We start from the raw sequence: 25,917 nt of genomic DNA, 5'->3' as shown, positions 1-25,917 counted from the left end.
GAAGGGGCGGGGCAAAGAGAGGAGGCGCTCGCGGCGGCGGGCGGGAGGGAGCGAGCGATTGAGAGACAGGGGGAGGGGGAGAGAGAGAGCGCGACACAGAGAGGTTGGCGCGCGCTTTGGGCCTATTCGGGATTTGGGGCCTTGCGCGCCGTGATGGGGCTGGAGCGGCACCGGGGGAGGTGACGGGGTTTCGTATCCGCGCAGGACGTGAGAGGAGTAGCGGGCCTGAAAAATGAGGAGGGGAGGAGACGGGGTGGCTGCCTGGCACGGGCGAGGGACCGCGCGTAGTTATGGCGGCTGCCAAGGCAGGCGGGCGGGCGAACTGCGGTGGCGGCTGACGGGGGGGCGCGGAGTTATTTCCCTCCCTCGCTCCCCTTCTGGGTGGTTTCTGTCCTCCCGCTTGGCTCGAGGGATTCCGTTTCGGGACCCGCGCGGAGAAAAAGGGGCGGGGCTGCCGCTGCCTCCGCCTGGCGAGCGAGCGAGCAGGTCAGGCGGCGCAGGGTTAGGCCCTCGCTCGGTCGCGGCCCGGTGGGGGGGGAGGCGAGCAAGGGAGCCCAGCCGGGCACTAACTCGACGCCTTCTTCCCTCCCTTCCTCTGGCCCTGCAGTGCGGCTCTTTCTCGCCGGTTCTCTCTGGGGCGCCCCTGAAAATATGTCGGAAGGAGTGGACCTCATCGACATCTACGCCGACGAAGAGTTCAACCAGGTGAGGGCCGGGGACAGACCCGCCCGGCGGGGGGAGCGGCCGAGGGGCCTCAGCGCCGGCCGGCCAGCCAGGGGGTGGGGGCGCCCCGGTCAGGCAGAGAGGCTTAAGGCGGGCTGAAGGGCCCGACCTGCGGCGTCTCTTCAGGGCTTCAGCCCTCAGGGAAGCGCCAGATGAAGCTCAGCCTGAGACAGGGCAACCTGCACTCTTGACGCTGACTCGGGCCCCGGGTGCAATGGACTGGTGGTTGGTTGGGTGGTTTGACTGGTTTTTATATCGCCCTTCTGCCTACCGAGGCCACCCTGGGCGGCTTACAAATTCAACAGCATCATTGAACAACCACACAGAACAAATCCCATAAGGAGAGAGACGGCCAGCGGGAACGGGGTGGGTGGAGTGAAAAAGCCAACGGTGTGCCATCATCAGTGTTGTGGCTGGAAAGATGACAATAAAGTTGCTGGGCTTGCTCTTTGGTGTGAATCATTTGAACACCTAAGAATGTTGCCGGAGGCTCCTCGTGAATGTTCCTTGAAGTACTTCCCAACAATCCTTTGTTGGAGGCTGGAAGGTACACTACTTTATATTTTTTTAGAGCGGATGCTTCCTTGTGGTGGCATGTTCATTTCTAAGCAGAATATTATTCTAGGTAGCCTTTAGATATCCCTAGAGAGAGTTCTTGTAATATATTTAAAATACAGTTGAGGATGTTATTTTTTAAAAACATGTGTAATCCAGTTCTCTGTTCACACTGGGACTGTTATCACAGGAGCCACTGTTTATTACTATCCTAGCTAGATCATGTTCAGTGTATTTTACCAATGGTGTAAGTAACAATCAAACACAGAAGCAAAACTATGGTTGATTATACCCAGCTCACTCTAGCCATGCATACAGAGTATCAGACATAATGTTTCAAGGCGCTGCATTTGTTACAGCACATAGCTTGTTCTCTCCTAGAATATGATAGATTCTTCTGGCTGAAGCTATAGCACTCATTCTTCTTTCTCTTATAGCATTTAGGTTTTATGTCTGGCTGTAGGTAGTGACTCTGTTTCATCTTTGGAGCAATGGAATTGAGATTTTTTTTTTTTTTTTTGCAAGAGGGGAGAATATACTAATAGTAGTCTTTCCTTGTTTACTATTGGACCACATGGTCACTGAAAATATATCTGTAAGGTTTTTTGCTTGTTTTATCTAGTTTTGAAATCCTTTTTCTCTATCCAGCCAGTAAAGAAATAGTGTACATGTACACAGTGTTGTTGTCCGTTCAAGTTTCTCATTTTCACAGGTGATTTCTCTGTGGAGAGCTGTTCATTGCTGTGATTTGAAGAGTCTTGTTCTAGGCAGTTTTAATTGTAGCTTATCTGTAATGTAGATAGTTGCTGTTAAAATTCTGGATAACTGATTCATATGCTTATTCTAAATTGCCCGTTGTAATTGTGCTATGGGGAAAATACAAGATGTGTTGAGGACCATATTCTGCTGTTTAAGTACTGATTGCACATTCCAAACTAGTTTTCAGCATATGGTATTCTATGCTGTTATGTGATGCACATCTTTCTTTTCTTCCATTCATAAGTTAATTCATTTATTTATTAATTAATTATTTAAAATATTTCTGCCCCACTTATCTTATGGTTGCTCACATCATTTAAAGAAAATATTAAAAGGTAGAATTAATAAGTATACAAATACAAAAAAGTATCAAACAAATACTACAGTAAAAGATGGTAAATAGAATCAACACCAAAACACATTCAAAACAGTAAGGCCCAACAATCTATTTAAGAACCCCACTCAGGCAGCCAATAATTAAGGGAAAGCTTCCTTGAAGGGAAAAGTGTTTGTCTGCTTTTGAAAGTACAGCAGTTTGTCAAAGAAGAATAATTGGATAATTAGAATGTGGTCTTGTGGCTTCCTCCACTCCTTATTTTTAATACTATGCATGGTAGAAGCGTTAGGGGTGAGGAATATGTAATTAAGTCCCAGACAGAGCTTTGGATACAGGCTATAGTTGTTGTTCCACTTATGTTTTGCTTTTTTTTCATCTTTCTGAGTGACTGGATGTGTTGTCCTCTTTTTTTTTGGCTTTGCATGATGGATTATCTTATTATTTAGTTGAAGATTCATCAATCTTATGAAGAGAATAGCATAGATACAAACAAATAGTTGCTTCTTATTATGGAGAATATGCAGGGCACATATACTGTTACCTGCCCCTTCCAAATCTGTTTTCACTGAAATTGCCATGGTGCTAACAGTCAGCAATGCAGAGAGGGAAAAACAACATCAGATTTTGACACAAGAACTGCAAGTTCTGAGAAGGAAAAGGCACTTCTTCCTTGTTGCTGCAAAAATTGGAAGGCATTATGGAAATGGAAGTACATCGTAAGTGCCACACACCACAGAAGTTGCCTGTCTTTGCCATGGTGTTATGGATGTAGTACTTTTATCATTTGATTTCCTTTTGTGGGGATACTGTTGAGTTTTTAGGTATTTTTGTACAGAGGAGAAACAAAAACATTCACAGCTGCTTCTCTCTTTTATTCTGGTTGTTGTTGGTAGATATTTTGGTGCTTCCCTCTTGTAGTACTTTAGTGCACTGGTGCCCAACCTTAGGCCTCCAGATGTTCTTGGACTACAGCTCCCAAAAGCTTTCACCACCACCTCTGCTGGCCAGGATTTCTGCAAGTTGAAGTACAAGAACTTCTGGAGGCCCAAGGTTGGGGACCACCGCTTTAGTGTATTCATTGTTGATTTCCATTTAGGTGCTGCTTTTGTTATCAGTTTGCAGTCACTATGTTTGTAATCTGCTGAACAGCTTGATGTGTGCCCCTTTTCATTTGAACCTTTTTCATTTTCGACTGCTGTGAATTAGTTGTGATATCATTCAGAGTACAGTATAAAGAATACTGCAGGTGTAGTTTCATGGAGTAAAGTACATTCTGAGAAATCCAAAGACACTCTGCATTGTGAATTAAGTTGAGACTTTTGAGGAGAAAGGTGGTATATAGATACAGTATATTAAATTAATTAAATCAATGCATACAATGGCTCTGGTCCACAGTTCCTGCGATCAGAATTCTTTTCAGCTGCTGGAGAGAGAGAGGGGAGACTTGTTTCTCCCACTTTGTCCTTTCTGTTTGGGAGAATTGGCAAGAGATGAAAGGGGAAATCAATGAAAATTGCCTTGCACACTTCTTCCAGGGTAAACTCCATTAGTCTTAGTTATTTTTGTGAATGGATCTTTATTAGACTTGATAAAAGGAAAAGACAGGTATTGTTCAGTTTTTAAAAGGATCCAAAGTGAACGAACCCAACTGTTGTGCCAAAATTACTGATTTATTTTTAAGGTGGATATTCCCCAGGATTTTACCAAAAGTATTGTTATCAAAGGTGTGTGAAAATCTGTAGTTCTTGGCTCACTTGAAAGCCCTGAAGAGTAAAGAATTAGTATTGTCTCAATAGATCATCCTGCACTGAAGGACAGATTGAATGCTGTCATGCCCACTGGTTAACTGGTTGAGCCTAGTGGATTTATTTTATACTTCAGGTACCTTTAAGTATTCCTGCACACTATCTATTTAGATGAGAAAATAAGGACTGTAAAACACGCAAAGAGAAGTTGTATAAAACTATGTTCACTATTGGCAGAATTAGAATTTAGTGAACATGTAATATACTCTTAGCTGAGAAACGTTAGGAACATCAGCAAAGTCTGTCATCAGTATGATAAGAAAATAAAATAAGGTACTACAAAGTCTGAAGAGAGCTTGCAAGCATTGGTTGGTAGAAAGAAAATCCTAGGTATCATAGCAAAATTATTTTGAATAGAGAGCTTTATGTAGAAGTTATGGCATGCCAGTTTCTTGAGAGCATTATTATGGACAGAAGAAAGTCCTCTTGACAGATTTTTTTAATGGCTTCAAAAGTGCATGAAAAGGCTATAGATAAAATGGTGTTTGCTTCAGATACTGGCTACTAAAGGCTTACACATGGTGTTTGCTTCAGATACTGGCTACTAAAGGCTTATACATAGTGTTTGCTTCGGATATTGGCTACTAAAGGCTTACGCATACCCCCCACACCTCATGAGAAAACATGTAACATTCTTTTGGAAATGTCGCCAGTAGTGTCCAAGATTGATTCTCGTTTCCTTAAAGAGTAAGCAAGAAACCAGAATGAGTTACTTGGAGTGAATTGTTTCAATGATGCTGCTGGTCAAGCAAGAACAGTATAGTGCTTCCCATTCATATACAGTGGTGCATCGCTAGACGATTGCCTCACGGGACAAAAATCCCGCAAGACGATTGGTTTTTGCGATCATTGGTGCCTCGCAAGACTTTTTTCTATGACCGTGCTTCGCAAAACTTTTTTTTTTTGAGACCGATACTTTGCAAGACTTTTTTTTTTCAGACCGATGCATAGGGAACCTCGCAAGACTTATTTTTTCACAAGACGACAATTTTCGCGGAACGAATTTAAATCGTCTTGCAAGGTACCACTGTATTTCATATGGGATTCTGCAATACATCCTATCCAAATAACAGTTCAGAAATGATTCAGAGATCAATTTCCATTACAGTAGTACCTCGGTTTACAAAATTAATGAGTTACGTATATACGTTCCATAAAGGGAAAATTTTGTAAACCGGAACGCAGATTGCCATAGGAACAGGGGTAGCGTTATGGCAATGCATCCTGGGGAAACTTTCTTCACAAACAAAAGCCTGAGAAATAAACAAACCAAGGCATTGTTTTCAATGGATTTCCATTCGTACTGCGAAAATTACGTTAACCGAGGCATTCGTAAATTGAGGTACTACTGTACACCCTTTCAGTGCTCTTGGTATTGCTAATTTAGTTTCTTACTTTGTAACTTTGTTTGATTAGACATGTTACAGTATATAGAATATGTGGCAAATCTTTTGTCCAGAATGTATAGGATTACCAATATTGTAGGTATTAAATGGGTGTAGTGTATATTGTCTGAAAGAAGAATTGTGTGTGTGTGTGTGTGTGTGTGTTTAGTCATTTAGTCGTGTCCGACTCTTCGTGACCCCATGGACCAGAGCACGCCAGGCCCTCCTATCTTCCACTGCCTCCCGGAGTTGTGTCAAATTCATGTTGGTTGCTTTGCAGACACTGTCCAGCCATCTCATCCTCGGTTGTCCTCTTCTCCTCTTGCCGTCACACTTTCCCAACATCAGGGTCTTTTCCAGGGAGTTTTTCTTCTCATTAGATGGCCAAAGTACTGGAGCCTCAGCTTCAGGATCTGTCCTTCCAGTGAGCACTCAGGGTTGATTTCCTTTAGAATTGATAGGTTTGTTCTCCTTGCAGTCCAGGGGATTCTCAAGAGCCTCCTCCAGCACCACAATTCAAAGGCATCAATTCTTCGGCGGTCTGCTTTCTTTATGGTCCAGCTCTCACTTCCATACATCACTACAGGAAAAACCATAGCTTTGACTATTCGGACTTTTCTTGGCAATGTGATGTCTCTGCTTTTTAAGATGCTGTCAAGATTTCTCATCGCTTTCCTCCCAAGAAGCAGGCGTCTTTTGATTTCGTGGCTGCTGTCTCCATCTGCAGTGATCATGGAGCCCAGGAAAATAAAATCTGTCACTGCCTCCATGTCTTCCCCTTCTATTTCCCAGGAGGTGATGGGACCAGTGGCCGTGATTTTAGTTTTTTTGATGTTGAGTTTCAGACCGTTTTTTGCACTCTCCTCTTTCACTCTCATTACAAGGTTCTTTAATTCCTCCTCACTTTCTGTCATCAGAGTGGTATCATCTGCATATCAGAGGTTGTTGATATGTCTTCCGGCAATCTTAATTCCGGCTTGGGTTTCATCCAGTCCAGCCTTCCGCATGATTTATTCTGCATATAAGTTAAATAAGCAGAGGGACAATATACAGCCTTGTCATACTCCTTTCCCAATTTTGAACCAATCAGTTGTTCCATGACCAGTTCTAACTGTTGCTTCCTGTCCCACATATAGGATTCTCAGGAGACAGATAAGGTGGCCAGGCACTCCCATTTCTTTAAGGACTTGCCATAGTTTGCTGTGGTCCACACAGTCAAAGGCTTTTGCATAGTCAATGAAGCAGAAGTAGATATTTTTCTGGAACTCTCTGGCTTTCTCCATAAGAAGAATTGTAGTTATAATTAAAAGGTGCTGACGTTCAGATAACATTTCATTTACCCAAAATGAAATAATATTTGCATTTTACTGTTTATGGGGAAATACTTAAATGATTGTGATGTATATCCTTGGTGTGTGGGATTCAGTCTCTTAGTCATTCCAGAATTCCTCTGAAACCAGTGTAATAGGTTATTTGTGGTTAACTTATGCTGCAGAAAGCTCAAGCTGTGTCCTTCCAGACACACTGGCTGAAACCCTGTTGTGCAGCTCCGTGTGTGCAGTGGTGATGACATCTTTATCAGTGGCAAATCACCACTGTTTATAATCAGTTGCTGGTTTACACCAGTGGTTCTTAACCTTTGTTACTCAGATGCTTTTGAACTGCAACTCCCAGAAACCCCAGTCAGCACAGTTGGTGGTGAAGGCTTCTGGGAGTTGCAGTCCAAAACTCCTGAGTAACCCAAGGTTAAGAACCAGTGATTTAGACCAGTGGTTCTTAACCTTTGTTACTCAGATGTTTTTGAACTGCAACTCCCAGAAACCCCAGTCAGCACCGTTGGTGGTGAAGGCTTCTGGGAGTTGCAGTCCAAAACTCCTGAGTAAACCAAGGTTAAGAATCAGTGATTTAGACCAGTGGTTCTTAACCTTTGTTACTCGGATGTTTTTGAACTGCAACTCCCAGAAACCCCAGTCAGCACAGTTGGTGGTGTAGGCTTCTGGGAGTTGCAGTCCAAAACTCCTGAGTAAACCAAGGTTAAGAACCAGTGGTTTACACTACAGTGTTCACAAAGGAACACGGTCATGTGCACCTCAGAATTGCCAAATTGCTGCTGCTGCTGATATCACCATAGTTACACACACAGAGCTGCACAACAGGGTTTCAACCATAGATATATGGTTCAGTGCACACCTACAACACATGCTGTAACTTAATTGTTTGACTATATTGCAACTGAACTGTGTCCATTTTGGGAAATTGAAAAATCTTTTAGAATGGAAGCTGTATAGCACACATTTCAACAATTTGCCTGCAGCTCTCTGTAAGCTTTAAGCTAAATAGCTCAAACTACATGCTTCCTGCTGTTAAATATAAGTTAGACGGGATGATGTATGAAAATATGATAATTTTGTACAGTATATTGCTACTCAGTTTCTGATTCCTTGTTCTCTAATTAGAAATCTTGTTTTATGTTGTGTGGCATAATAGGTGTCATTGAGAGGGAATGCAGACCACATGATCATAACATGTTTAGTGGTTTGATACTTTATTTAGATTGTGTTTATACAGCAAAGAGCCTTATGGTACAGTGAAGGCTAACTGATTTATTTTGACATGAGCTTTTGTGGATTACAGTCTACTTGTCTGTCTTATTCAGTCATTTATTGGTTTGATTTATTTTTCTTCAGAGAGTGTTCCATTATGTGAATCAACAAAAGTTGCAACAGCTTTTTTACAAGTTTTCAGGTCAGATCAGGATGAGTATTACCCTTTGTAAGAGTAACGATAGAAAAGTTCTTTGAATATTATGAGAATAAGAAAAGTAGTGTGTGTCACTTAATCCTCTGAAGGTAAACAGGTAGCTTTCCAGTGGACTTCAGCATAAATTTTGATACACCCATATCAAAAGATTCCAAAGTAGACCTTTCCCAGTTCTACAGTTGCTTGGATCCAAATTTAATGATACCTAGAGAAGAGCCCGTTAAAGTCAGTGGGGCAAACTAGTAGATCACTTTGCAGAATCCTGTTGTAGATTCATGCCAGTGTAAGTGTACTGGTGTAACCTAGGGTGGCAAATTGCTGGTGAATAATATGTTGCCACTTGAGTTCTTAGTAGTGTGACATAGAATGCAATCAGTAGCAGTTTGTTCCTGTGATTTATGTCTTTATACTTATGCCAAAGTAAATCTGCCAGTAGGAATCTGGAAACTGTCTTCAGTGAATCTGCTTATGTCACCATTCTGGATTCAGCTTGTAACCTACTCCATCCTTGTCTCAAAGCTCAAGACTTAGGTAGAGCTGCCTTTTGAACTTCCAGAAATCTGTAGGAGAAGCGGGAGTGGAACCTTCAGGCAAGGTTTCTTTCAGTGGCTGGCTACCTGAGTGGGTGTTTTAAATTAATTGTTGTTCCTTACTGCTTTAAATGTGTTTTTGGTGTTGCATTCGTTTACCTTTTCTTAGGCTGGTATTTGTTTGATCCTTTTTAGTATTTGTGCACTTACTGTTTTTAGCTTTAAATGTTTTCATCTTTATCATGTAAGCTTTCTGGGTCCTCTTTAAGGAGAAAGGTGGGGTGAAAAATTTTTAAATAAATAAAACCTCAGGTGTGTCTGCAGTGTTCTGTGTCCTGTCCTGTTGTCATAGAGGTTACCAGTTATGCTATCTCTTTGTGCTGTTTTTGTGAGATTGTAATAATAATTCCAACTTGCTTCAACCCCTTTCAGAGTTTTCTAGGTATGAAGACTCAGAGATTATTTACCATTCCTTCTTTTGGATGTTGTTGGACTGTGCAGGTCACCCAAGGCTACACAGGGTGACTTTTCTTGTGGGAAGTACAATGGGGAGGAAAAGGCAAACTTTTGTTTGTTGGTAGTGATCAAACAAGCACACTCTGAATGCCAAAAATATAATGCTGAGATGTTTGAGTCTGTGAAATTGGGAGTCTTCCTATAGCATTTGTTGTGCCTTTTGAATAGGAAAAAATAATCATTGTGGGATTTTTTAGAAGCTTCCTTTGCTTTGAGACTGATGATTGGACATATGTGTATTGTTAGAGTAGTAGTAGTAGTAGTAGTAGTAGTAGTAGAAGAAGAAGAAGAAGAACAAAGGTGGAACCGTTGCCCTTTGCTGTGCATATTGTAAGTGCTGTCTTTGTGTCTCCTAGGATTCTGAGTTTAGTAATGCTGACCAGATGGATTTATATGACGACGTGTTAGCTGCCAGCTCACAACCATCAGAAAGTTGCACTGCCACCACTGAGCCGCCACCTGAAAACCGCCAAGAACAGTCTCCCAAGCCAAACAGCAAATCACCTGCTATCCTGTATACCTACAGCGGACTGCGCAATAAAAGAGCTGCTGTTTATGTGGGCAGCTTCTCCTGGGTAAATGTGCTTCGATATCAGAGCAAGATGTAAAGGATATAACTGATTTATCTTTTACTGAACCTCTGTGAATAATGTGGAAGATTTTGTTTTTGCTTTGTTTTGTTGATGCTTTCTGTGGATCTAGAGTTCCCAGTAATGTAATGTTGTATATAATGCATGCTGGATATAGCTTTGCTATCATTGACCATCATGAGACGGCACTGAGAAGTTTGAATATTAAAACAGCAGAAATGTGTTGTTTTTATTATAGTGTTTTTATTCTTGTGTACAGTGAGCAACTTGTAGCCTTTTGGTTTTTTTTTTAATTGCAACTGCAATCAATCCCAGCAAAAGTGGTTATCTTTTAAATCTGTTATAAACTGCTTTTCTTCATAGCTATGGGAGAAAGACAGAGTGTAAAAATTAGATTAAAATGAAATGGAACAAAATTGCTCATCTCTGATTTTTAGGAGTGTTTTGTCTTTGAAATTAGAAAAATAGGACAGCTTGTGTTTGGAGAATGTGATGTTCTTCAAGTAAAAGTGTAACGTTAAATGAAAAGCATTTGTTATGCATTATAAAGCTTTTGTTACTGGAACAAGGCCCTTAAGAACCCATAGTATAAAGTCAGCGCTAAACCTTCTTTTTACGATATTGTAGCTTTTTGTCCCTTTGCATGCAGTGGACGACTGACCGGCAACTGACACGAATCATCCACTCTGTGGGTGTTTACGATGTGGTAGAGCTCAAGTTTGCTGAAAACAGAGCCAATGGCCAGTCCAAAGGGTAAGCACAAGATTTTTCATGAAGGAGCCCTCAGGAAGAGTAGTTGTTGTAGGAGGCACAAAATAACAATAAGTATATAGTGGTGCCTCGACTTACCAAATTAATCAGTATTGGAATGGTGGCTGTAACTCGAAATTTTCATAAGTCGAAGCACCATTTCCCATTGAAATGCATGGGAACAGGATTAATCCGTTCCAGCATTTCAAAAAAATACCAGAAAAAAAATTAAAGCACACAGAAAGCCACATCGGAAGGCACTGGGACTTTAAAAAAAGAAACAACCAAAAATAAATAGCAAAACCCAAAGGCTGCAAAAAAAAAAAAAACCACACCCAAAAATAAACATTGAGCAATCCCAACCCTGGGACTGCAAAAAACAACACAGTTCAGAAACATAACCCCCCTTAGCCGAAACCCTCTCTGCAAAACCCACCCAGAAGTTTCTAAAAAGGAAAAAGCAGCATCTTAATAGGCAGACTGAAGCTTCTGATGGTACCCATTCTCAGCGGGGAGCCTCCTCCTGCGCCACCGCACGCCCCGTCCACAGAGGAGCCCCTCCCACTCCTGCGCCTCAGCCCAGACCAGCGCCTTTGGCCACCTTTACTCATGACTATACCCGTGTGTGCTGTGGGCCTTACTCATGAGTAGACCCATGCCAGGATGGGCAGGGAACACACCGGCTTCCTGCGCCCGGCGGGGATCCAGAGCTGCGCCTGCCTCTCCTTCCTCCTGCCCTGCAGGAGGAAAAAAGTTCCCTGACCCCCCCTTGCTCTAACCTTTGGGGCAAAAGAGCTACAAAGAAGCAGCCTCTTTGCCACCAACGGTTTGAATTTCCTGCCCTTTCCCCCTGCCTTTTTCGGTTCTTAGGTCGAAGCTCCAGCCGTTAGTCGAAGCAAAATTTTGCGGCTGGAGCTTTTCATAACTCAAAATTTTTGTAGGTAGAGGCGTTCATTAAGTCGAGGCACCACTGTACTTGAGAAGAATGTGCCAATTAGACAGGATATCTTCCTAATTTTTAAAGGTAAAAGAAATCTTGGTGACAATCCAGATTAGATGCCACCACCTATGCAGCAAATGGATGCTTGTTCAAGTGATCTGGGAATAATATGGATTCTTTCCAGTTCCAGAGAGAAATCTCTGCCCATGTTCGATGCACCGCTCTCTTTAGTGTTAGTTTTGTGTTTGGAATGTGGGGACTGATTTTTCTGTCATATTGTTGAGGCTGCTTCTCTAGGAGCACTGTTGCTTTTTGAGACGAGTCTTGGAAAACAGTTTATCCAGGAGATCCTGCCAGTGTTTAATTAACTTTTCCTATGGCTCTGTGGAAAGGTATGCAGAAGTTGTGGTTGCCTCTGAAAACTCTGTTCACAAACTGTTGGAGCTGCTGCCAGGAAAAATTCTTAATGGAGATAAGATGGAAGTGAAGTTGGCTACCCGGCAAAATCTTGCACAGTTTGAAGCACAAGCTCGAAAACGTAAGTTTTATGGGAAGGAAATCTCGATTATGTAGGGGCAAAGCAGAGAGAGAGGATGGGATTTGGTTGTTGAGACTCCAGTTATATCCACCAAAAGCAAATTAATTTACCACTGGTTATGTGTAAATATTGCAACTATGCATTTTTGTACTATGTTGTAGTTGCTTAATCTAATAAAAGCTTCATCATATAATATAATCTCTCACATTACATAATGTGAACATCCTTCATTTGCTCTTCCGTTGTGGTCAGAACTAATTGGGCTGACTTCTTAAGGCTGCTTTTGTGGATGAAATCCATCATATATATTAGTTCCTATTTAGAACCTTTCCAGAAATGTTTCATCCCTGAAAAGATAAAGTGTCCAATACTTAATGACAGTGTATGAGCTGGGGACTCACCTTAGTCATTTTATAATGACAGTAAATGTAATGTACAATAGATGGTTCACATTTTTACTTTTCAACCTAAAAATAATCAAAATCTTTCGTTCCTAAAAGGCAGAAATGAAGGTATGTCTTTTAGATGATTGTATTGGGGAAGCAAGAAAATTGTAAGCTTAGTACTATGAAACTAGGAAGTTAGTGGTTTTGCCTCTACTGTGCTGTGACTTGTTATATATATGCTGTCTTCAGTGCACTTCCTTGAGAATAGTTCATTCTGATTGCCCTCATATCCAAGTGTGGATTATATAGTAGTCTCTCTTAATACTCAGCATACTTTGATTCATCTTTCTGGCACATATAGGTATCACATTTTTCATGCTTTGATTTTTTCTTCCAATTTCCTGATTTTTTTTTTTAATGAATAGTATGTTTCTTTCAGGTAATAGGTATTCTGTAATATGTATTTCTTCTTCTTGGATGCACTCCTTAACGTGGTGAGGTGGTTTTAGTGTTTCAAAGATGCCAAAAACAATGTCACCAAGAGGCTAGATTCCATTATGGGTCTGGACTCTTAGCAGGATCACCCAAGGTGGAATGTTCACAGCTGAGGCACAAGACTGAGATGCATCCACCCTCTTCAGGAGTAATGGCTGCATCAGCAGAAGACAATGCTTATGGGAACAGAGAAGCTTCTGGAGGGCAGGTGTTGTTTATATTGCATGGAAAAAAAGAGCAGTGATAAACCTCTACTGCACCTTTCTTACCTTCTGTAGCCTATCATGAGACAGTCCAAAATGACCCAGGAGATAGTGCTAACATACGAGATTCTCAGGTCAGAAAGCACTCAGTCAGCACCTGGGGAAGAACAGAAGATAAATATGTATAGTGCTGTCATTAATAATGACACTAGATTAAAACTGAAAGGACATGTTAGTTGCTGACATGCGTATAGGTGAAAGGAAAGTCCAGTGCTGCACAGTGCATACAATTGGAACATGAATATGAGAAGTATATGTCCAGGTAAACTGGAAGCTGTAAAGCAAGCAATGGAACACTTAAACATTGCAGTGCTTGGTGTCAGTAAACTGAAATAGAATGGAATGTGACATTTTCAGTCAGACAGTTACAGAGTGTTTTACTCTGGGAATGGTAGAATACGTGGAGTGGCTCTAATACTGAGGCAAGATGTAGCACCGGCAGTTAGGGGCTGAAATGTAAGGTCTAACTGAGTAGTATTAATTAGACTTTGGGAAACCCATGAACATAACCATCATTCAAGTCTGCTCCAACTACAGCTGCTGAAGAAAATGAAATTGAAAGTTTTTATGTGAGCACCCAGAAGGAAATTGAATCACACACCAGTGCAAGACATGCTTATAATCATAGGTGACTGGAACAAGAAAATGTGAAACAAAGCAGAATTAAATGTTGGAAATTTTGATCAAGGGGTCAGAAATAAAGGAGGAGAATGACTCACTGAGTTATGTGAAGCCAGCAATCTGTGCATTGCAAGTACAGTACATGCTTTAAACAAGTAAAGAGACAACTGTACACGAGGACATCAGTATATAATATATAAATGAAGCAGACCGTGTAATTGGAAGCAGGAAATGGAGAAGCTGTATTTGTCAAAACAAGACCAGAAGCATACAGTTGTGTTCAAAATTATTCAACCCCCAATGCTGTAAAGGGGTTTAGGGACTATAGTGTACATTTGGAATTGTATTCAGAATGAAATCCTACAAGGACGTTTTAAAGAACCAAATGCAACTAAAATAACATCAGTTGTTTATGTAATACAGTAGTAAATGTTTCTTTTGTGGTTTCTTCATTGCCACAGTTATTCAACCCCTTAAAGACTACCACTCTGAAGAAGAGAGGTTCATTCAGGTGTTTTCGATCAGGTATTGAAAACACCTGTGGATGTCACCGAGCACCAATCAAGCATAATAAGCACCAATTAGGCAGCTTTAAAATGACTGTGATACTCAGCTCCTTCTAGACATTTACTGGTGTGGTTACAAACATGGCGAAGTCAAGAGAATGGTCCAGGAAGACAAGAGAAGAGGTGATTTGTCTTCACAGGAAGGGCAATGGCTATAAGAAGATTGCAAAGAAGTTAAACATACCAAGAGACACCATAGGAAGCATCATTCGCAAATTCAAGGCAAAGGGCACTGTTGAAATGCTACCTGGTCGTGGAAGAAAGAAGATGCTGACTTCGACTGCTGTGCGCTACCTAAAGTGTAGAGTGGTGAAAAGTCCCCGTGTGACTGCTGAGGAACTGAAAAAAGATTTGTCAGATGTGGGTATAGAAGTTTCAGCTCAGACAATAAGGCGCACACTGCGTAATGAAGATCTCCATGCCAGAACCCCCAGGCGCACCCCCTTGCTGTCTCCCAAGAATAAGAAGAGTCGACTGCAGTATGCCAAAAGTCATGTGGGCAAACCACAAAAGTTGTGGGATAGTGTTCTGTGGACTGATGAAACAAAATTAGAACTGTTTGGGCCCATGGATCAACGCTATGTTTGGAGGAGGAAGAACAAGGCATATGACGAAAAGAACACCTTGCCTACTGTGAAGCATGGCGGAGGGTCAATAATGCTTTGGGGCTGTTTTGCTTCTGCAGGTACAGGGAAGCTTCAGCGTGTACAAGGTACCATGAATTCTCTTCAGTACCAGGAGATATTGGATGAAAATGTGATGCAGTCCGTCACACACCTGAGGCTTGGGAGACGTTGGACCTTTCAACAGGACAATGATCCCAAGCATACCTCCAAGTCCACTAGAACATGGTTGCAGAGGAAAGGCTGGAACATTTTGGAGTGGCCATCGCAGTCACCAGACTTAAATCCGATTGAGAACCTCTGGTGGGACTTAAAGAAAGCAGTTGCAGTGCGCAAGCCTAAGAATTTGACTGAACTGGAGGCTTTTGCCCATGAAGAATGGGCGAAGATACCCGTAGATCGCTGCAAGACACTTGTGTCAAGCTATGCTTCACGTTTAAAAGCTGTTATAACTGTAAAAGGATGTTGTACTAAGTACTAAGATTGAATGTCACTTGGGGGTTGAATAAAAACTAATAATGATGTGAGCACAGAAAAGACATTTGTGGTTATTTCATTATAAACTTAAGGTTATATTTCTCTGACCTACAAGTGCCTCTTTCATGTAAATGTAAGCAAGATGACTGAATGATCAAAATCAATGTCAAAATGGCCAAAACATTCAATTTCAGTGGGGGTTGAATAATTTTGAACACAACTGTAAATTGTTAACATCCAACTTTAAAGCTCTTATGCATTAGAATAAAGCTGAAGAAGACCAGTAAAAGAATTCTTGGATCAAAATATAATTCAACAACATATCTGATAAATTTAAAGCTCATAAAGAACAGATTTGCATTACTAAATTCAGTTGCAAAAATCAGAAGAACTGGATTGAAACCAGAAATATTAATAGGGAAGGATGCAAAAAGACAATTCTTGTAATGAAAAGAAAAGAAAAACCTAGATAGATGACAGAAGAAACACTTAATATTGTGCAGGACAGGTGAAAAGGAACACATAACAGAATTAGAGAATCCTGAATGCTGCTTTTCAGTGACTGTCAGGTAGAGACAAAGAAGACTATTAAAATGGCCAGCACAAAGAAATAGAAGAAAACAAACAAGAGTAAACGAGATCTCTTCCAGAAGATCCAAGAAATCAAATGGTAAATTAGGAATGCTGAATGACCAACAGGAAGCATGCTGTCTGACCAGGAGAAGATAAAGAGAAAGTGGAAACAATATACTGATTACCTGTGCCGAAGAGATAGAAGGTTGACAGATTCCTTTGAAGAGGAATCCTGTAATGAAAAACCTGCAATTTTTGAAAATAAAGTGAAGAAAGCTGGCAGGAAATAAATTGACTCATTTGAAATGCAGTGCTGGAAGAGAACTTTGCAGATACCCTAGACTTCCAGAAAGACAAAGAAGTGCATCTTAGAACAGATGAAGCCTGAACTTCCTCTGGAAACAAAAATGGCTAAACAGAAGTTAAAATTAGAAGGTAAAATTTTGTGTAAAATATAACAATGCTGGGAAAAGTTGAAGTTAGCAGATAAAGAAGGCGGCCAATTATTAAATGGATTAAGTCTCTAAAGCAGGGGTCTCCAAACTTTTTACAGTGATGGTCACACTGGATATTTTCCTTTTTGAGGGCTGAAGGAACAGGAATAAGTGCACGTGTGTCACACCTATACAAACATCCAAACATCTGCACCTACATACCCCTGCCTGCCGGGCGTGTGCATGGGCTGAAGGCAGCGTGGGCCAGATGTGACCTGCGGGCCGTAGTTTGAAGACCAATGCTCTAAAGCAGGGGTCCCCATCCCCTGGTCCGTGGCCCGGTGCCAGTCCATGGCCTTGTCAGGACCAGGCCGTGAAGACAGATCTCCCAGCCCCCACATGCACTCCCTGCACGCATACACAGGTGCCCCATCCATATGCATGACTGCACCCCGCCCATCCACAAGCATGCGTTCTGCTCACCCCCAAGCGCGCCCTGCCCATGGACCCCACCCCCTCAACCACTTCAGAAAAGGTTAGGGACCACTGCTCTAAAGGAAGCTACAGCCTTGGCTTTCTAAGAACTGAGCAGGCTATTGAAGATAGGACATTTTGCACATTACTCTTTCATAGGATTAAGTTGGAGATGATGTGATTGCGTGCAATAATAATCTATATCTGATCTTTTGAGTTCTACCTGCTACTTAAGACTCACTGAACCTTCCAAGTAATTTGATGCTGGCATTTGTAAAAGCAAATATTTGGAACTGGAAGTTTCAAAGATTGAAGTTGATTTTTCCTGCAAAGTTTCTTCACATAAAATGAAGTATTCATATTTATCTTTATTATCTATATTTATTATATCTAGCCTTGCATGCTCAGAATAAGGCGTAAAATAAAGAATTTCTCAGTTCACATCTTGCTTCAGCTATGAACTTAGTAACTAGGTGGCCTTAGCCAAGCTGCTCTTTTCTGGTTCCTGTGTGAAATCTTGAAATGTGTTTCACCTGCTGAACCGTGAAGATTTGCTGAACTAGTATAAAAAGCCTTAAAACAGTCGTTCACCACTTGTGGTTCCCCAGATGTGGGATTACAACTACCTGAATGCCTCACCATTCTCTGTGCTAGCTCAAGGTTTTCTAGGAACTGATGCTGAAGTATTTCGAGAGAGTCTTAAGATAGGGATCACTACTCTAGAACATAGGTCAATGCTAAGTATTATCCAAACATCCAGATAAAAATATATTTCACTTGAATGGAAAAAGTATAAGATACACTCAAGATTTTTTTGTGAATGCTACATGTTACCACATTTTTCCATGTATAAAATGACACTTTTTCCTTAAATTGAAAAAAAACTGAGGCTCATTTTATACACAGAAGGCAGCTCTTTACCTGCTGCCTTTTGCGAAGGCACAGGGCTTAGCAAAAACGAAGGGGAGGCATTTCTCCCTTCCTTTTTGCTAAGCTCCCTGCCTTCTCTAAAGGCAAGGAAAAGCGGCAGTCACTTTTACAGCTGCTTTCCTTGCCTTTTGCCAAGGCACAGGGCTTAGCAAAAGGAGCCCTTTAATCCCTGCTTTTTCTAATTTGGGGTTAGAAAAGGGGGGAGTGTCATCTTATACACTGGGTTGTCTTATAAACTGAAATATAAGGTAGTTGTCATCTGTTCAGAGTATACTACCATCTGTTGTAACTGATGCTGAAATGTAAATGTCTGAGTAGCATGCCAGTATATAAATTTATTTTATGTATAACATTTAGTTGACACTGAATGATCAGTTTATTACAGCTGCTTTTTCCAGTGGAAGGAATATATTTGAGTGAGATGTACTTTACTCTAGCCAGAGACATGGAATGCCCATTTCCAGGAGTGTCAGAAACTAGGCTATATGATAATGTCATCATTTCGAAAGACATGCCCCTACACCGTAGTAGATCTCATTCTTTTTGCATACTTAGAGAGATCAGATGTCTGTTATTTTGCCAGGATGGAGTTTTACTTCAAGGACACAGTAGCTGACATGCCCACCTATTGGAAAGCAGAATGTTATGTCAGAAAATTGTTCGGCTCCTTTACCTGTCCAGATACCACAGCATTCAGAGCTTTTCCTCTTCTGCATGTCTTGCAGGGGTGCCTCCAAGGGCTCACTCAAGAGATTCCTCAGACTCAGTAGATGGCCGGGCTACTCCAACAGAGAACGCTGTGCAGCCGCCACGCATTGAGAAGCCTCCTTCTGTTTTGCCTTTCTTCAACCGCCCTCCTTCTGCGCTTCCACTCATGGGGCTACCACCTCCACCGATACCACCCCCTCCACCACTTTCATCCAGTTTTGGGGTTCCACCACCACCACCTGGCATCCACTACCAACATCTAATGCCCCCTCCCCCTCGACTTCCTCCCCATCTCACTGTGCCACCTCCTGGGACAGTGCCACCTGCGCTGCACCTCAACCCAGCCTTCTTTCCCCCACCAAGTGCAGCAATGGCTCCTCCGCCAGATGCCTATAGCAAAGCTTCTGCACCGTATAACCACAGCAGGTGAGAGCAGTTCCCTTGTCATGAAATTGAGAAGAACTTGAAATTTGTGAGGAAGGTGGAGGGAGAGAACACAGGCTGAGTGGTTCGTTCACCATCCCCCCCTTAAAATGAGGGACGTGGTGGCGCTGCAGATTAAACCGCAGAAACCTCTGTGCTGCAAGGTAAGACCTGCAGTCATAAGATTGAATCCATGCGACGGAGTGAGCCCCAGTCGCTTGTCCCAGCTCCCGCCAACCTGGCAGTTTGAAAGCATGCAAAAATGTGAGTAGTTAAATAGGTACCACCACGGTGGGAAGGTAATGGCGTTCTGTGTCTAGTCGCGCTGCCCACGTGACCATGGAAGATTGTCTTCAGATAAAAACGCTAGCTCTATGGGTTGGAAAACAGAGATGAGCGTCGCCCTCTAGAGTCGGACACAACTGAACAAATTGTCAAGGGGAACCTTTTACCTGAAACTTGGGGATATGCAGAAAGTGGCATCTAGACCGTATTAGTATATTTTTAAAAATGTGTTCTGACTGGGCGTTAAAGAAATATCCCACTACTGATAATGCAAGAAGATTCTATACACAGTTCTGTTTGCCCATCTGTTTACAACATGGCAAGTAAGACTTACTTGAGTATTCTAAAGAGTACTGAGTGGTTTGTGTAGATCGGGGAGTAAAATATGCTGTTGATGATATAGAGCACTTTTGGAAGGTTCTTATTTACCATCCATGTGGATGAGAAATCTTATCACAGGTCTGCTTGAAGCCATTTGTTGTCTGCCTCTGAGTTGTGGGTGTATGTTTGTGTACTGCAGCCGGGAATTGGGCCAGTTGCCGCCTCCTGTCAGTGAAGCTGAATTTGAAGATATCATGAACAGGAATCGAGCAATTTCCAGCAGTGCCATTTCCAAAGCTGTGTCTGGTGCCAGTGCAGGTAACTATATCTGGCTCCTGCTATTTCCTTTACTCCCTAGCTCTTGGTTTCCCACTCAACATGTTGTCTTTGCTCTTATATCTCAGGGGATTACAGTGATGCCATTGAGACCCTGCTCACAGCCATTGCTGTTATTAAACAGTCACGAGTAGCAAATGATGAGCGATGTCGAGTCCTTATCTCCTCACTAAAGGATTGTCTTCATGGTATTGAAGCCAAGTCTTACAGTATGGGCACCACCACCAGCAGCAGTAGCAGCAGCAGTTCCTCCAGGTAAACTTCCATAAGCGCAGATATTAGAGGTGATTTAGCTAGATTTACTTAGTTGATGACTCAGTCTCAAGTGTGCTCTGCTTCTGCTACAACTGAATAGAAATGTGTTCCTTTGTAGAGGAAGAAACAAATGGACTATTGTACCGCTCATCATCTGTAAACTAGATTTTTGGTTTTATTTTGTAGAAAAAGACATCGGTCTCGAGATAGATCACCCAGTCGATCCCGTGAGAGCAGTAGAAGGCACCGAGATGTGGTCCATAATGAAGATCGGCATGAGGATTATTTCCAGGAAAGGAGCCGAGAGCATGAGAGACACAGAGACAGGGACAGAGAAAGAGACCGGCATCACTGAAAGAAGTGAGATACTTTTCCAGGGTGCTGCCCGTTCCCCCAGTATCTCTCCCTTCCCCCCCTTCCCAAAATGCACACCATCTTTCCATCAAGTTGAGTATCATCCCACATGAAGATGCGGTTAGGTTAGGTTCTCTTATGTTCTCAAAAGTTTTTTCCATGGGCAATCCTCTGCTTGACTTAGGGAGTGAAATGATCACGTGTGTGTCTGGCTACTGGGGATAAATATGGCCACTTTGGGGTTCTCCATTTAATGTGTCCCACTAGTGAAGCATTTTCAAATGGGGTGACAGTTTTTCCCCTCAGACATTTCATCACAAAGTGACCTATAATCTGTCAGAGGAGCTCTGAGTTGCCTTGTAGCTCAAACGAGTTGCCCAGTGTTTTCTATGGAATTCTAGTTCATTCAAATAAAAATGGTATTATTATTATTATTATCATCATCATTATCATTATCATTGTAGGCATATACATAGTAACTCATACAACGAAATTCACACAGACACCCAGAGATGAGACCCACATACACACACATAAAAAATCCCCCAACAGTCCCACCCACTAAAAATCCCCACTAATAACAAACATCTGCACCATGGGCTAAGTAACACTGTCCAACTGCTGATGGTCTTTAAGTTCATTATGAAATGCAATTATAGCTCTGGGATAAAAACTATTCGGTGTGATTCGAGTCTTAATAGTTCTGTTGTGACCAGGATGGGAAAAGTCTAAGGATGTTGTGTGACTTCCTCAGACAGCGGGATGTGAAGATGTCATCCAGGGTTGGTAGCTGGAGCCCAAAGATATTCTGGGCAATTTTAATGGTTCTCTGTAGAGCTTTTTTGTACACTACAGAGCTGCTCCCAAACCATTGCCTGTGTATTGGATTTCATTTTGTTTCAGTCAGGCAATTCAGCCTTGCTTAGTGTGTGTTCATGCTTTCCATTCCCTCTGCCATTGTAGGATTGTGTCTAGAAATGGGTATGAACCTTGGTTTGGAGGTTTGTGTCGGTTCATATGAACGGCACCACAGGTGCCGCACATTCCCTTCTCCCGCTGCCCTGGCCAAATGACCCACTTGCCAGTCAGAGCATGTTGTCCTCCTCCTCCTCCTCTTCAGCTGTTCAGCCAGTCCCTGGCAGGAGCATGGTTTTGCCTGTCCTGCCTCCTTGTCTGAGTGGAGGCTGGGCAGCCAAGGAGGAGGGGCAGGGAAATCTGTGCTCCTGCTGAGACTGGTCAAACCGCCAACGAGAAGGAGAAGAGGAGCATGTGCCAGCTATGAGTGAAGGATCTAGCCAAGAAGGCAGGGAAAGGAACTGCCATAGAAACCTGTGTGAACCTCCAAACAGAGTTTCATGACCAACTCTAACCATGTCAGGTACTTAGCTGGGGCTTGGAACTGCAGTGGGAATAGACTGCATTCTGAAACTGACAAAAACATTTGTATATAAACTCTGCCTTTGATTGTACAGTGGTGCCTCGCTTAACGAGCGCACCGTATAACGACGAAATCGCATAGTGATCCGTTTTTTCGGATCGCTAATGCGATCGCTCAACGTTTTTTAAATAGGGCAAAATTCGCTTTGCGAAGACCGGTAAGCGTTTCGCTTACCGATCTTCGCAAAACGAAGCCCAATGATCAGCTGTTCGGCGGCCAAAATGGCCGCCGGAAGCCCGGAAATGGCTCAAAATGGCCGCGCGCAGCGTTTTCGCGCCCTCGTTAAGCGAGGCGAGGGCGCGAAAATGGCTGCCGGCCATTAAGAAGCATCACTGAACGGTGAGTATTCGGCCCATTTGGAACGCATTAAACCATGTTTAATGCGTTCCAATGGAATTCCCTGCCCCGTTCAACGATGCTTCAGCATAGCGAAGGTTAATCCGGAACGAGGCACCACTGTATTTAGTCACTCATGTATATTTATTAATAAGCACATTGGCTCTAACACCAGGCCACAAATTTTGATTTGAGAACTTCAGAAACAAACTGTAAGGTGTGTGATTATGCAGAAGCTATTTTTGTACAACTTGCGTGTGTCTTCCTTAGAGAGGCACTAATTCTGCTTAAGTTCTGTGAAATTATCAAACTAAATTCCATAAGGGTCTGCTTTTACATTACAGTACTAGCATTTCCTGTTGAGTCCAGCTACAGATGGGAACAGTCATTACTTTTTCTGGTGCCCTAATTATGCTGTGTTTGTTGATTTTGCTTAGCTCAGTGTATAAATCACCTGTTAAATTGACTCATATAGCCTTGGATTCCTAAACTTGGTTTCTAAAACACAACATGTAATGAAATTGGGGGGGGGGGGATTAAATTTCCATCTTACTTCATAAGGAGGCATAATATGAATATTGGTGGAGCTTTTAAAACCTCGAGAAAAAAAATGCTGTTTTGAAGTTGGCCGTATTAGCTCATTTAATTCTATTGCAATTTGTAGAATTAGAAAGTTCTGATCCGCTGAAACAAATGCTGTCTTCTCCACCTTTTTGTTTCTGTGTAAGTGTTTAGGACCTCAGCTTGATTTTGGAGACCATGGATAATGCCCAACACTGCACATACAGATTTTGCTCACTGATAAAGCTTACCCTTCTTCTCCACTCACCCTACTCCCAATTCAGTTCTGGATAATCCAGCAAAATAGGACCTGTTTCAGGAAGTTTGGAAAGCAGTACTGGTGAAGGGGGGCAAATATTGACAAGATACTCCTCTGTTGGGTAAAAGCGTTAGTTGGACACTGACTAGCAGGAGTGAAGGAATCAGTCCTTGGTCATGACCTAAGCAACTTTGGTGGGTCTGAGAGCTATATTTTCATCCTCAGTGCCATCTTCACAGGGCTACAATGGGCCTGGGAATGCCTCCCCTACCTATCAGAACAGGAAGTGGTTGGATGTCCACTTATACTTTTGTTGTTGTCGTTGAGAGGTTATGAAGAATATGCTCTTTTACAGCAAAGCTCCTTAATAATGCTGTTGAAATGACGAATGTTTCTATATGGTTTTGTCCCTTTTGCAGGACCGGGGAAGCATTCAGTGGTTTTAGAGACTCGTATCTCCATTCCTTACTGAAGACTAAAAGAATGGAGGCTTCTCCACTCCCTCCTTCCCGCTGTCCTCTGCTCTTTCTGAACCCCTTGGAAGTGTTGCCTGAGAACACCGTCTGGCACACTGTGGCAGTGGGACCTGAGCTCTGCCAGTGTGCTGCTGCTGCTGCTGCTCCTCCTCCTTCTTCTTGATGGAGACTCAGTGAATGACTTGGAGTTTGGGAGGGGTTCTCTGAGCCACTGTGACCAGGGGGCCATGGATTCTTGGACCTAAAGAGAAATGGTGCTTTCCACAGAGGTTTGCCACCTTGTTCCATGGCATTTCTAGAAGCACTTGGGGAGGAACTCATCCATCCTGTCTCTCATTGGAAGAACTGGTGCTTCAGTACAATCCCATGGTGTATGACTATAGTTTCGCCGGAGCTCATGTCCACGGTCCACACTGCACTGTCAGACATTAAGGCACTCAGTCCTAAAGTCTGGCTGTCTTTCCAAAGCAGCTTTAATCTTGTCCCTCTAGTACTGTTGTGTACCACTCAGAAAACAGTATTTTTTCCCCTCTTCCAAGATGGAGGATAGGCCAGCTGCTGCTTCCAGGCACTCCCTTCTCTTTTCCCCACATAGTTCTTGAACAGTATCATATTTGTTATATCTGGCTGCTCCTAGTGGGGCTGGTCTTGATCAACTTGTTACAATACAGGATCCCCTTTTTAAAAAAAGAGAGTAGATTTGGCTCTGGTTATTGTAGGCATCCTCTCCACACGATTTACTAACAGGTTCTTTGCCTCATTTCATGCAGTAGGTGTTCCAGTTGCAGCTGCTTACATCAGTCTTTATTTCCAGGGCCAGTCTGTCCCAGAGTACTACCTTCCTTGTTGTAGAGGAAGTTATGTGAACAGAGACCCGATTGATGCAGTAGCATGGAATGGCGGCAAAGTCAAGCTGGGTCTTTCTGGAAGTTCCTGACTGCAGTCCACCCTCAGCATTTTAAAATTCTGTGTAATGTATGTGTTGATTTAAGGTCCAATTTTTCTTCCGGCCCACGTGATTTTTACATTGCAGTCACTATGGAGTTTGCTTCAGATGGCACAATACATCAGTGATCTCTGGCATGCCAATCTTAGGGACACATTTGAAGACAGTGGAAAGCCACATCACCATATATAACTGTGTTCTGTAAACATAATTAAGGTTACTGGAGCCACTCTGTCATTCAGCCAGCAACTCCCTCCAGGCCAGTGTCATCAAAGTCAACATAAGGAGCATGGCAAGACAGGTGGCCGCAGAGTGCTTGATTAAGCTGTCATCTTTGTGATGTAACCCTTTGGGGTGTGCATTTTCACCTTTCAGTACTACACCTAAGCCTGAGGCACACCAGTTATTTAGAATCACAACAGTACACTGTATCCTGGAATACATAGCCTCAGAAACTTGGATCTCTCAATAAGGCTGAGCATCTGTTCCACTCATGAACAATTAATGTGACTCTCCAGCTTGCATGGTGAAGCTTCCCTTGTAGAAGGATCCTGTCTCATCTGACTGAACAGTTGTGTGGTCTAAAGAGGAAGGGATGGTATCTCAGAGGATATCACCATGTGATGCAGAACCACCTCTTGTACTGTTGATCCAGAGGTATTTGACGCTTCGTGTTTTTTAAGAGAAAAAAAGTTATGTAAAAAAAGGAGTGACAGCTTACACTGTAAAATACCAAACATGAATTGGAAATGTTGCTTTTTACAAAATGGGACTTTTTAGTTTGTTTTGAAATAATGGGAAAAATGAAAGAAAGGAATGACAAACGAAACGTAGCCTTGGTTCCCCTTGACTCTTCCACCCTTGTTCTTTGTGATTTGATTTGTCTTTTTCTGATAGGTTGAAAATTGTGTAATAAACTTGATGATATTGTCAATCTTTTATACTGCATTGTATGGTTTCTTTTCCCCCCTCCCTTTGTAACTTTTAAATGAAGCAAGATGAGTTGTTTTAGAGAATGGTAGGTGAACTAATGTGACCTAGATTGCGACAGTGGATAAATAAGACAGATGCCATGTTTTGGGTAGGTAGTAGCCCTTGTACAACCATGGCTTTATGTAATAATGCAAATTAGTTCAAAAAACCATTTTATGTACAGAAATTAAAATTGTGTTTTTTTTAAAAGCTTAAA

The 25,917-nt window shown here is 42.3% G+C and overlaps 1 protein-coding gene across 3 annotated transcripts; it reads left to right on the top strand.

Annotated features, from left to right (window-relative positions):
- Positions 1-14: 14 nt before the first annotated feature.
- On the top strand, positions 15-25,917 carry LOC110078323 (cleavage and polyadenylation specificity factor subunit 7). 3 transcript variants are annotated; one of them, XM_020792337.3, is made up of 10 exons: positions 15-103; positions 608-705; positions 9,727-9,945; positions 10,610-10,713; positions 12,043-12,188; positions 18,756-19,164; positions 19,967-20,085; positions 20,172-20,358; positions 20,545-20,718; positions 23,726-25,917. In XM_020792337.3, the coding sequence occupies exons 2-9, from the start codon at positions 652-654 to the stop codon at positions 20,711-20,713; spliced, it is 1,407 nt and encodes a 468-aa protein (XP_020647996.3). In that variant the 5' UTR covers positions 15-103; positions 608-651; the 3' UTR covers positions 20,714-20,718; positions 23,726-25,917. The 3 variants fall into 3 exon arrangements, with proteins under 3 accessions (XP_020647996.3, XP_020647998.3, XP_020647999.3); XM_020792339.3 differs by having other exon boundaries at positions 53-179; XM_020792340.3 differs by lacking the exon at positions 15-103 and adding an exon at positions 130-207.

This window comes from Pogona vitticeps, chromosome 1 (genome assembly GCF_051106095.1).
Source record: "Pogona vitticeps strain Pit_001003342236 chromosome 1, PviZW2.1, whole genome shotgun sequence".
Lineage (NCBI taxonomy): Eukaryota > Metazoa > Chordata > Lepidosauria > Squamata > Agamidae > Pogona > Pogona vitticeps.
Note: the sequence above shows the minus strand (reverse complement) of the source record. Positions and strands in the feature narration are given on the sequence as shown.